This window comes from Scyliorhinus torazame, chromosome 12 (genome assembly GCF_047496885.1).
Source record: "Scyliorhinus torazame isolate Kashiwa2021f chromosome 12, sScyTor2.1, whole genome shotgun sequence".
NCBI classification, from domain to species: Eukaryota; Metazoa; Chordata; class Chondrichthyes; order Carcharhiniformes; family Scyliorhinidae; genus Scyliorhinus; species Scyliorhinus torazame.
In genome coordinates this window covers 218,565,863-218,579,815 of record NC_092718.1, presented here as the reverse complement: position 1 = coordinate 218,579,815, position 13,953 = coordinate 218,565,863, and the positions used below count along the sequence as shown (strand labels likewise).

Below are 13,953 nucleotides of genomic sequence, written 5' to 3'. Positions count from 1 at the left end.
TGTGCCACAGGAACCAAGAAGTGGTCAAATCACTTCGCTGTCTGATTTGGAGTCCCTTTCTTTTTTTGCTGTTTGTGATGGTGCTGTCGGATGGCATCTTGTAGCTGATGAGGTGTTGACGTTGAAGAGATACCATCAACAGTATCATTCGAGGTCATGGATGTGCCATATGTTGAAGTTGGATAAGACTGTACATACTGGTTCTGGCCACGTGCTGTGCAGGAAGGGTGATCCTGCTGAGAACCGTTGAAGCTTGTCGAATTGGAAACAGAATTGCTGCTGGCATAAATACCTGGTGATGGTGTGAAACTAGAACCTTGCATCTGATAGGAATATGCCGTCTGGCCAGGCTGGGGTGTAGCAAATCCTGGGCTGTAACTAAGGAATCCAGTCTGTATTGCAGATTGCGCCTGCGGTAGTCCTCCTTCGGTCTTGATTCCATTAGTGGGCAATCCGTAGTGCTGGCCTGTTTGAGAATATGCTGCATAGACTGCTGGCTGCTGCATGCCTGAATACTGGGTTTGTCCAGCATGAGCTGTCATTGGCTGCACTGCTGGTGTGGAAAACATGTGTGGATATAGCTGTGGTGAATATTGGTGTATTCCTCTTGGACTGTAGCCGCTGCTTGTTATTACTGACCCAGTGTAATTGTTACGTGATCCATCTCCTGTCATTGTGGCATCTGCTGTCACCCTGAGCGTGCCATCACTGAGGTTGCGGCACTCCCTGTCTGGAGTAAAGTCCGGCTTACATGAATCAGAGTTGGCGTTTGGTTGCCCCCCATCTGGAGTCTGGTCTGTTTTAACTGAGTCAGTGTTGGTTTGTTGATGCTCCCCGTCCGGAGTCTTAGCAGGTTCACTGGAGTCAGCTGAGATTTCTTGAAGCTGCACGTCTGGAGTCGGAACATGCAGGAATGCATTGACTTGTGGAGAGGTTCGAGCGAATGAGGGTGGAAGTATCATGGTGTCACCGGAGTCACCAGTGGTCTCACAGTGATCGTCGAGTGCCTCTGTACACACTAGCTGAGGTCTGTCACTTTGCACATCTTGCATGGGAAGTGGGATGCTGTTGTCACTCGTCTCACATACCGTGGGTAGAGCCTCAGTAGCTGCTTGTTGTTCACTTGGGTTGGGTAAATTGTCAGAGTCTTCATCTGGTGGTGCAAACAATGTGGGTGGACTGTCGTCTTGCTGTTGTCCTTCATTTGGGCTTGGGACAGTCATCGTCGCTTTGTTCTTCACTGTAGCATGATAGACCGTCATGGTCGTCCTGCTGTGCACTGGAGCATGGTAGACTGTCATAGTCTTCTTGCTGTTTACTTGAGCATGGCAGACTTGCATCGTCTGCCGCTAGTTGGTCAGAGGAGGTTGCTAGACCCTCATGGTCTTGTTCCTGCAAGGACTGCGCGTCGGAGTCTTGCGTTTCTGCAATTGTGGAGTCTGTCCACGAGCTCGCTGTGGAGGCTTGTGACACTGGAGTCACTTCTTGTTCATGCAAGGACGGCGGTGTGGAGTCTTGCGTGTCTTCTTTTGTAGAGTTGGGAACCCTGAGCGGTGCGTGGACCACGCTCTGTGTGGCAGCAGGCTGCTCTCTGTGGGCTTGTGCCACTCTCTGTCTCTTGGTTTCAGGCTGCAGCATCATCCTGCACTCACGAGTCGGGATGTCGTATCTGCTGGGCTGAAGATCCTCAAATCCGAAGAACGAATCCGTGTCTGCGTCGGATTCAATACGATCGGTATCGAAGTATTCAACGTTGGAATCCTCGGTTTGGGCGTAGGTAACTGCTTGTTGCAGGGTCCTTCGGTGGTTAATTTCATTTCCTGGTTCAATTTGAGGCATTGTGCTGTCATTCCAGGTGAAGGAAGGTTGTTTTACAGCTTTAAAAGATTTTTTCTTTGATTTGGGATGTTTCCCCTTTAAATGGGCGTGGTCCAGGGCCTCTGACGTCATGGCGCATCGGCCACTTCTTCTAGTTCGGCTGCTACCAGGAAGATTTCAAACTTTTGCCGGAATGCCCGCCAGTTTCCGCGGAGATCGCCGTGGCACTGGAGCTGCTGCGGAACCCGGATCTTGAACATCTTGCCTGGATATCGTTGCTGGTTGTCACTGTACGCTGAGGTATGGCTATCTGGATTGAAACAGTTCAGTCCTGGTACCATGATTTGTTATGTTCTAGGTGTAACATAAGCGGCTTCCTTGTGGTGCACTTGACAAAGGAAGGTCCAGACGTGGAGATAACTTCAACACGTTTATTAAACTATTTACACTTCTATTACTCGGGTTCGACACTACTGCTAATCCTACTATAGCTGCCCAGACTGACTAACCAGTTGCTGCAATCCACATGGTGGGTGTGATATTGAATCAGCCCTGTGTCTCTACTCACTGACTGTCTCCACTGGAAAGAGGCAGATCATGCGTGTGGTGTCCTTTATATATGGGTTGGTGTAATGTCCCCCTGTGGTCGTGTCACCTCCTTGTGTACCGTGAATGCCTATTGGTCGTGTCCTATCTACTTGATCTATTGGTTGTGTGTGTGTGTGATGTTTCTGGTGCTCCATCTAGTGTCTAGCTAGCCTACATGCATTTGCATTGATGCACATCACCACAGATGATATAAAGTGGGTTCAAAGGATCTCCCCCCTCAAAGTCCACTTGTGATCTGGCCAGGTGAACACGTGATTGACTGCTCAGCAGTTCTGTCCTTGGGGAAATAGAGCAGATTCGGCAGAATGTTCCCTTGGAATTGGGGTCGAACGGGAGATGCTTGGACAGGTTGTGTGGATCTTCCCTCACTTCGTGCTTTCCCACACACAGATCCAAACACCGGCCAAACGTGTCTGATGAAAGCCTTGCTAAAAATTACAAACAAAACAGAGGAAATGGACCAAGACATTAAGATGGTGGAAATTGTCAAGAAACTAATCTCCTTTTCAAAGAAGACAGGAGACCTGGAAGTCTTCATTAACGCAGCCTACACTGACAAGATTTACAGAGGTAAGGAATTGCGCCAGCCAATTCCACCTGCATTGCTTCCTGCCAGAAATACTGGTCACTCCCCACCCACCACATGTCGGGTTAAAGGTAAATTGTGCCGTGTCCCTGTTTCTAGGACAGACGAGCCTTCACATCGCTGTGGAGCGCAGGAGGTGTGACCTGGTCAAATTCTTGGTCAAAAATGGAGCTGCTGTTCATGCCATGGCCAAAGGAAGCTTCTTTCGCAACAAGAAACACAAGCAGTGTTCATTCTACTTCGGTGAGTTCAAAACAGTAAAATCAAAAGTGCAAAAAGCACACACACACGTGTACATAAACAGACACAGTCAGACAACAGAACACACATAGATACACATACACATATACACACAGATACACACGCACACAGATACACACACACAAATACACACAGATACACACAGATACACACGCACACAGATACACACACACATATACACACAGATACACACAGATACACATGCACACAGATACACACACACAAATACACACAGATACACACGCACACAGATACACACACACAAATACACATGCACACAGATACACACACAGATACACACGCACACGGATACACGTGTGCACACGCACACAGATACACACACATACACACAGATACACACGCACACAAGTACACACAGATGCACACGCACACAGATACACACACAGATACACACGCACACAAGTACACACAGATACACACGCACACAGATACACACAAATACACATGCACACAGATACACACACACAAAGACACACAGATACACATTCACACAGATACACACAGATTCACACACACAAATACACATACACACAGATACACACACACACACATACACACAGATACACACACACAGATACACACACACACACATACACACAGATACGCACACACAGATAGACACAGATACACATGCAAACAGATACACACACACAAATACACACGCACAGATACACACACACACACAAATACACAGATACACACACACAGATACACACACACAAATACACACACACACAGATACACACACACAAATACACACAGATACACACACACAGATACACACACATACACACACACAGATATAGACACAGATACACACACACATACACACGCACACAGATACATACACACACAGATACACACACAAATACACACAGATACACACACACAGATACACACACAAATACACACAGATACACACACAGAGATAGGCACAGATACAGACACACACAGATACACACACACAGATAGACACAGATACACATACACATACACACAGATACACATGCACAGATAGACACAGATACACACACACAGATGCATACACGGAGATACACACACACTGATAGACCTAAATATACACACAGATACACACACACACATGAATAGACACAGATACACACACAGATACACACACACAGATATATACATACAGATAGACACAGATATATACACACAAAGATAGATGCAGATATACACACACACAGATATATACACACACACAGATAGACACAGATATACACACACAAAGATAGATACAGATATACACACACAGATACACACAGATATACACACAGATATATACACACACACAGATAGACACCGATACACACACAGAGATAGATAGACACAGATACACACAGATATACACACGCTCAGATTTAGATGGATAGATAGATAGACACACACAGATACATACGCACAAATATAGATGGATAGATAGATAGACACTCACAGATACACACGCACAAATATAGATGGATAGAAAGATAGACACACACAGATACACACGCACAAATATAGATGGATAGATAGACAGACACTCACAGATACACACACACAAATATAGATGGACAGATAGATACACACGCACAAATATCGATGGATAGATAGACACTCACAGATACACACGCACAAATATAGATGGATAGATAGAGAGATAGATAGATAGACACACACAGATACACACACACAAATATGGATGGATAGATAGATAGACACACAGATACACACGTACAAATATAGATGGATAGATAGACACACAGATACACACACACAAATATAGATGGATAGATAGATAGACACACAGATACACACGCACAAATATAGATGGATAGATAGATAGACACACAGATACACATGCACAAATATAGATGGATAGATAGACACTCACAGATACACACGCACAAATATAGATGGACAGATAGAGAGATAGATAGATAGACACACACAGATACACACACACAAATATAGATGGATAGATAGATAGACACACAGATACACACGCACAAATATAGATGGATAGATAGATAGACAGACAGATACACACGCACAAATATAGATGGACAGATAGATAGACACACACGCACAAATATCGATGGATAGATAGACACTCACAGATACACACGCACAAATATAGATGGACAGATAGATAGACACACACGCACAAATATCGATGGATAGATAGACACTCACAGATACACACGCGCAAATATAGATGGATAGATAGAGAGATAGATAGATAGACACTCACATATACACACGCACAAATATAGATGGATAGATAGAGAGATAGATAGATAGACACACACAGATACACACACACAGATAGACAGACACAGATATACACACAGATAGACAGACACAGACAAACAGACACACACACAGATAGACAGACACAGATACATGTTATATTTTAAATAATGACTTATCTAATATATATACTAGATAAGTCGATGTGGTGGATTCAAGAGTAATATATATAACTCTTGAATCCACCAGGATGTAAAAATGATCAATAGTCTTCTTGTTGAAAGATGAACTATTTAATGAGTAACAAAATAATAAATTATGAGTCCTTTTACTTAATGAAATGAAAATGAAAATCGCTTATTGTCACAAGTAGGCTTCAAATGAAGTTACTGTGAAAAGCCCCTAGTCGCCACATTCCGGCGCCTTAATACTAAACTAACAATAAAGAATTAAAGTACAATACAGATAACTACATAACTATACACTATTATAACAAATTAGTTCTAACTTTTCTCACTCTATCTATTCTATGTCTTGCTTGTTCACTATTCTGATGTCATCTGACTTAGAAAAGGCGGGAAATCAGTTCTTATAGTATCTGACTGGGAGCCATCTAGTGTTGAAATGACTGTACTACATTTACATACATTGATCATGTATATTGATATCTGAATATCACTGCAATACACACAGAGATATACACAGATAGACACAGACTAACATGCATAAACCAATATACACACAACAGCTCACCACCACCCTTCTCAAGGGCAATTCCGCTTCGGCTATAACTGCTGGACACAGCTGAACGCACAGCCAAATATGCAGAGATGGACGTATACACACAAGCACAAACTGGAGCAGGTCCCCAGCAAGACTGGTGTAGATGGATAACTGAACAGGTAATCAAACCAATGAAGTGACAACTGAACAGAATGGTGAGAACGGGCTGAATGGCCAGATATCTGTGATAATGTATTGTCACTTTAACCCCCCTGTGTTCAGCTGACAGTACCAGAGGACACTGGGAAAAGGAGATCCCCTTATAGCATGTCTAAAATTAAGAGTAACTTTCGTTTGACCGTGTTCCCTGCCCATGTCTCACCGGGAAAATGCTTCAAGTAGCAGAGCGACACAGACCAGAAAGGAGCTGGGTTTTGATCCCTATCTCTGCTCGGTTATAGTCCAGCCGGTGAATTTATACCAGTCCCTGGCCCTGGATTAGGAAGCGGGAAAATGGAGCACCGCCGAGTGTATTTCACATCCTGACTTCTGACTTCCGATGGAAGACACGTGTGTGTGAGAGTGGACATTGGGTGAGGAATACCACGTTCCCCTCCTAGCCACACACCATCCTGACCTGGAACTATGTCACTGCGATCGCCAGGTCAAAATCCTGGAACTCCCTAACGGCGCACTGGGTGTGCTGACACCACAGGGACAGCAGCGGTTCGGGGGTAATTAGGGATGGGAAATACATGTTGGCCTTACCAGTGACATCCACACCCCTTGAATGAATAAAAAAGATGAACAGCATCAGCGATGCGATGCCCTCTGCAGTCAAATATCCAGGGAATGTTCCCGTGACAACGTGAGGGGAGAGGATCGATCATAATGAGGGGGAGAGTCACAGCGTCTTGTGGGGGTGGGGGTGGGGGGGGGGGGGGGGGGGGGAGCGGTATTTTATGTCAACCAGACGTGTTCAACAGAGACTAAATTTATCCTTTTCAACCTCCCCCCCTCCCCGGACACAGGGGGGTTCCCACTCAGTCTGGCCGCCTGCACCAACCAGCTGGACATTGTGACCTTCCTGATTGACCACGGCGCTGACCCCAGGGCGCAGGACCGGGTGGGGAACACAGTGCTGCACGCCCTGGTGTCCATCGCGTACGACTCGGAGAATATTCGGAGCTTTGTGACGGAGATGTACGACTTCATCCTGATGAAGAGCACTGACATTGAGCCCAGTGTCAACCTGGAGACCATCACCAACCATGAGGGCCTGACCCCTCTGCGCCTGGCGGCCCTTACTGGCAAGTTCGGGGTACGTTCCACACAACATTCTTCCTTAACCCGTAGCTGTCCCTCGGGTGTGGGGATCGATGGCGGAGGTCGGCAGGTGCCTGCTGCCCACCTGTCACCTTTCAGAAAGGCCTCCCCCTGGACACTAAACATTTCTCACTTTACTGCAGATATTTAAACACATCCTGGGACGGGAAATAAAACAGAAGAAGTACAAACACCTCTCCAGAAAGTTCACCGAGTGGGAATATGGACCCGTGTCTTGTTCATTATATGACCTGTCTGGAGTCGATACAATTGAGGAGAATTCGGTGCTTCAGACAATCGTCTACAGCAGTGGGAACACGGTGGGTTTCTGCACCCACAGCTAATTGACTCAAGGCATCTGAGGTTGGCAAGGAATAAGTGATCAAACTGTCCCACTGCCTCATCAGCCCTTCCCCACCTTCACCCCACCCCTCCCCCCCTCCCCTCTCTCCACCTCTTTCCTTCTTCCCAACCCTCTCCTCTGCTTCCTTGTCTCTTCCCAGCCCTTTCCCCATCAATCCATTCCCCCTCCCATCTTTCCACTCCCACACATCTCCAGCACTTTCCTGACCCCCCTCCCTTTCTTTCCAGAGGGTCAGTTGGCACTACCCGGGTCCCAGCGTTCATTCCTGGTGTGTGTTGTTACCTGATCCCAGCGGGGCTTCCGTATCCTTCCTTTTGGGGTTGTCCCCATTCCGCCTTCCCATCCTCCTTCTCCTCTTGGGAGAACCTTCGGTCTCTCCTTCCCCTCCCTCCCTTCCCTGCTCGCCCCTCTCCTTGCTTCTGATGCCTACAAAGCGAGAATGAATAGTAATCAAAACGACAATATTCTCAGCTGTGATGCCCCACGCAGTGAGATAGCCTGCGAGCAGTCCCCGTCTGGGCTCACGCGTGATGACTGGTCACTTGGAGGAAGTGTCTCGGGGACTCTGGGTGACTCCACGGGTCAGCGAGGGTGGGAGGGGGAGCTCGTGTTTTGGGGAGAACAGATGTTGGCTGCAGGGGACGGGCGGACATTTAACAATCTGCTGCTGATTTCAGAACCGTCATGAGATGCTGTGTGTCGAACCGATGAACGAACTGCTCCAAAAGAAGTGGGAGGATTTTGGTGCGTTTTTATTCATTGCTAGCTTCTTGTTTTACCTCACCTACATCATCACCCTCACCTTCGTGGCCTCCTACAGACTAGAAAGAAGCAAAGCCCTGGACCAAGAGGAATGTTCCCCCTTCAGAGAATATACGGTACGGAGCCAGGCCATTCGGCCCAACTAGTCATGCTGGCACTTATGCTCCACTCCAGTCTCCTCCCATCATTCCTTAGCTAAATCTACCAATGGAACCAACCCGCTATCCCCTTCGCCATTGGATGCAAGTCTAGCTTGCATTGAATTTGATTTTTTGTCACATGTACCGAGGTACAGTGAAAAGTATTTTTCTGCGTACAGTCCAGACAGATCGCCCCATACACGGAGAAACATAGGACATACGATAAATACACAATGTAAATACATGGACACAGACATCGGGTGAAGCATACAGAGTGTAGTCCTACTCAGTAGAGAAGATATGTGGAGAGATCGGTTCCGTCCATAAGAGGGTCATTCAGGAGTCTGGTAACAGCGGGCTAGAAGCTGTTTTTTTGAATCTGTTAGTACGTGTTCTCAGACTTTTCCAACCTTTTCCATTGGGCAGGAGATACAAGAGGGAATAACCCGGGTGTGAGCGGTCTTTGATTATGCTGCCCGCTTTCCCAAGGCAGCGGGAGGTGTAGACAGAGTCAGTGGATGGGAGGCGGGTTTGTGTGATGGACTGGGCGGTGTTCACGACTCTCTGAAGTTTCTTACGGTCTTGAACCGAATAGTTGCCATACCAGCTTAACGGAGGGGTTGGGTACAATATAAGGGGGGAGTTTAACCTGCAATCAGCAAAGAGCAAACCTCGAAGAGTGGCTCCTCCTCCTTCCCATCCTACATGCTCGGGATTGGAGGTAATGTACTGGCCTGGATTGAGCATTGGTTAATAATAATAATCTTTATTAGTGTCACAAGTAGGCTTACATTAACACTGCAATGAAGTTACTGTGAAAATCCCCTAGTCGCCACATTCCGCCACCTGTTCAGGTACACGGAGGGAGAAATCAGAATTTCCAATTCCCCTAACAGCACGTCTTTTGGGACTTGTGGGAGGAAACCGGAGCACCCGGAGAAAACCCACGCAGACACGGGGAGAACGTGCAGAGTGCGCACTGACAGTGACCCAAGCCGGGAATCGAACCCGGGTCCCTGGCACTGTGAAGCAACAGTGCTAACCACTAAGTAAAGGATACAATTCTAAAGGTGGTGCAGGAGCAGAGGGACCTGGGTGTCGATGTGCAAGGATCATTGAAGGTGGCTGGACAAGTGGAGAGAGCAATGAATAAAGCAGAGAGTATTCTGGGATGTATTAATAGGGACAGAGAGTACAAGGGCACGGAGGTTATGTTGAACTTGCACAGGCACTAGTTAGAGCAAAGCTGGTGTATTGTGGACAGTTCTGGGTGTCGCATTCTAGGAAGGCATTGGCGAGAGAGCAGAAGAGGTTTATAAGAATAGTTCCAGGCTTGAGAAACGTATGAGAATAAATTGGATAAGTTGGGACTCTTTACCTTGGCGAAAAGAGAGGAGGTTTGATTGAGGTATTCCAATTCATGGGGCCTGGACGGAGTATGGTAGAGGAAGGATTGAGAGCGAGAGGGCAGAGATTCAAAGTGATTTGCAAAATAAGCAGATGTGAGGTGAGGGAAACCCGTTTTCACCCAGCGAGTGGTTTGGGTCTGGAACGTACGGCCTGGAAGTGCGGTGGAGGCAGGTTCGATCGAAGCGTTCGAGAGGGCGTTAGATGATTATTTGAAAAGAGACAACGTGCAGGGATACGGGGAGAAGGCCGGGGGATGACACTAAGTGAAATGCTGATTTGGAGAGCTGGTGTAGACAGGATGGGCCGTACGGAGGCTCCGGACTCTGGTTGGAATGCTGGCGTTGCTGAGGAGGAAGGTGACTTTTAAGCGGAATCTGGGTGGGTCCATGAATAGGGAGGAAATCGAGGGACACGGACCGAGTAAGGGCAGAAGGTTTTGTTTCTAGTCGGGCATCATGGTCTGCACAGACTTGGAGGGCCGCAGGGCCTGTTCCTGAGCTGCGCCTTTCTTTGTTCTTTGAGAGCGATTTCCAACCTTGTGTCCAGAATGAACAAAGCAAAGTCCTGCCCTTACTGGAAATCTGTGTGATCGTCACCACTGTTTGTATAATACGTGTATTAGAGGTAATACGGTAAGACTCCTGTACTACAGGTACGGGGTAGATCCCTGCCTTCTGGCTCCGCCCAGTAGGCGGAGTATAAATGTGTGTGCTCACCGAGCTGCAGCCATTTCGGCAGCAGCTGCAGGAGGCCACACATCTCTGCTTAATAAATCCTCGATTACTCTCTCCTCTCGTCTCGTCGTAATTGATAGTGCCTCAATCAGAAATATTTAAAAAATTAAAATGCCTGAAATACTGAGTGGGTCAGGCAGCATCTGCACTTGAACAATTCTGTGATGAATGAATGAATGAACTAATTATTTGCACTTCAATGAGGAAGGAAATGAGAGACTTGCATTTATTTGTATTGTGCCTTTGACGACATTCGGCTGCCCCTAAGTGTTTTATAATGAAATGGAATGAATGCCTTTAAAGAACTGTAATATAGGAAGCATTGCGGCCAGTCAGGGAACAGCAAGACCACACAAACAATACAATACTAACCATTATTAGTATTTTATATTGTGGCTTTAATGTGCTGTAAGAGTGCGCTAAATCTTTGATAAAATTTTTAATGATTTTAATTGATTGCCTTTTCCTCTGATTTTGCACAGACCCTGATATCTATCTTGAGTTATTTGCCCTGGCACTTTCAGGCACAGGATTATATACTATTGACTGCTGTGTACTTCCTGATTAAGGAGGTGGGTTTACTGTACTGTGTGTGCTTTGCATATGTCACGACCAGGTGAGGAGAGGTAAAGATTATTCCCCTATTCTACCTCCACAGGTCTGACCATCACAGGGTTTTTTTGTGAATTTAGAGAGGATGAGCTTTTGCCAAAAGTACAGGGATCCCACGATTTATACTTTCAGATTGTAAAGAATCAGTCAGCAAAATAAACTATTTCCTGAATTTAAAAAAACCTCCGTCACACACATCCCCTGGGCCCACACACGCACTAGTACAGACGGTATGAGAAGAGGGCGCGATGTTCTCTGCTTTGCTTTACCTAGGTGGCTTTGTTGCGTTGCGTTGAACAAAGAACAAGCTTCGTTAACGAACAAAACTAATTTATTAACACGACTAAATAAGATTTGTACCTATTCCTAAAGTATAAGGTTACTGTATTAAACTATGTCATCTCTAACTACAGAACTCTCAAAGCCACAATTGATGTCTCCTATGCCTAATCATCTTCTACCTCTTCTACTCTATTCTCCTGGACTGCCAGGGTGCCCAGATGGTCCCAGCAGTGTCGGGGAACCACTCTGCCCGAAGGCATGCAGCTGAGGGTCTCTAATCCCCTGGGAGACCCCCACGAATGCCGTTCTGTTTAGTCCCCATTTGTACCAAACGGTGCTCGCCCGAGGTCTCCGAGATGAAGAGGATGAATCCCAACGCATCCATTACCGTGGGAATCTGCACATTAGAATGAGACTAACTGTCTCGCTCTAATATGCCGATTTGCCAAAAGACCATTGTGGGCAGAAATTACATCGCAACATCTCGCGAAGCGTTGCGAGGCAGGTAGATCCCAGGTGCGGGGTTTCCCAGCTGTGGTGAATGTATTCACCTGAATATGAACTGTCTGTATAGTACTGTGACCTATGACCAGGAAATGATACTACGATCTACTTCCAGGTATTGTACTGGAACCCCGGTGGGCTCCGCCTCTGGCTCCGCCCTCCCCAGGGCGATATATAGACTGGCCACCTGTGGGCGGCACTCATTTGTACAGCAGACACTGGCAGGCAAGTTCCTGGATAATAAAGCCTTATGTTCACTCGTTCTCACAGTCTCGCAGTGAATTGATGGTATATCACCGGCTTTTATCAACCTCGCTGCTCCGTGGCGAGCTGCTTTTCCAGCGCAGCGTGGCCATTCTAATTGCGGCCAAAATGCCGGTGGGTCAGGCAGCATCCGTGGGGAAAGAGACAGAGTTAATGTTGCAGCTCGATGATGTCTGTCAGAACTGGGAAATACACAGCTCTGAGAGGTGTTCAGAAAGTCTAGACAGAGAGAAGATGGCCATGTGGCGGAAGAAAGCAAATAGAAGGTTCGTCAGGATGGAAGGCAGGAAGTCCGAAGTGACAGAAGGGATGATGATGCACAGAAACAGGAGATGATATAATGGGATAAGCAAAGAAACAAAAGATTTTAAAGTACCTGGGCGCCGTGAGGCCCTTTTTGAAATTTACCAATCACCTGATTGCCTGCCAAAACTTGTCACTGGAAACGATTTCTCCTCATTTGCTCTAAAACCCTTCAGGGTTTTGTTGAATCACCTTTTAACCTTCCCCACTCGGCGAGGAGCTGTGTTGAACACCTCTGCATTCGGACCACTGCATATATTGATATATTGGATATATCTTTGAAGGGGATAGAAGTTGCAGGTTAATGGGAAACGGGCAGAGGATTGAATTGATTATCATAGAATCATAGAATTTACAGTGCAGAAGGAAGCCATTCAGCCCATCGAGTCAGCACCGGCCCTTGGAAAGAGCACCCTACCCAAGCCCACACCTCCATCCTATCCTCGTAACCCAGTAACCCTACCCAACCTTTTTGAACACTAAGGGACAATTTAGCACGGACAATCCACCTAACCCGCACATCTTTGGACTGTGGGAGGAAACCGGAGCACCCGGGGGAAACCCACGTAGACACGGGGAGAACGCGCAGACTCCGCACAGACAGTGACCCAAGCCAGGAATTGAACCTAGGACCCTGGAGCTGTGAAGCAACTGTGTTAACCACTGTGCTACCGTGCTGCCCACGGGGCGGGGGAACCTCTTTCATAGAGCCTGGGGAGTGGAGGCATTTGGAAGCAGACATTTCTGTTGCAGACAGATCCAAAGCTGATCAATTCCCTCTATTTCTTTCAGACGGCAGAAATGATGTACTTGAGTCGTTCCACTCTACACTCTGTGCTGATGGATGGATTCTTTCATGTTCTGTAGTAAGTTCCATTCATTGGAAGTGTGAATGTCAGTGAGAATGAGAGTCTGAGTCTGTATGAGCACCTGCTCAATTCTCAACTCCATAGAATCCCTACAGTGCAGAAGGAGGCCATT

The 13,953-nt window shown here is 46.7% G+C and overlaps 1 protein-coding gene across 1 annotated transcript in view; it reads left to right on the top strand.

Moving 5' to 3' along the window:
* The window catches only part of LOC140386993 (transient receptor potential cation channel subfamily V member 3-like), a 60,878-nt gene that overhangs the window by 38,743 nt on the left and 8,182 nt on the right, over window positions 1-13,953 (top strand). Inside the window, exons 8-14 of the mRNA XM_072469952.1 lie at window positions 2,818-2,997; window positions 3,113-3,256; window positions 7,303-7,592; window positions 7,741-7,917; window positions 8,639-8,839; window positions 11,490-11,579; window positions 13,765-13,838. Of these exons, the coding sequence (XP_072326053.1) occupies window positions 2,818-2,997; window positions 3,113-3,256; window positions 7,303-7,592; window positions 7,741-7,917; window positions 8,639-8,839; window positions 11,490-11,579; window positions 13,765-13,838 (1,156 nt within the window). The remainder of the gene's footprint in view (window positions 1-2,817; window positions 2,998-3,112; window positions 3,257-7,302; window positions 7,593-7,740; window positions 7,918-8,638; window positions 8,840-11,489; window positions 11,580-13,764; window positions 13,839-13,953) is intronic.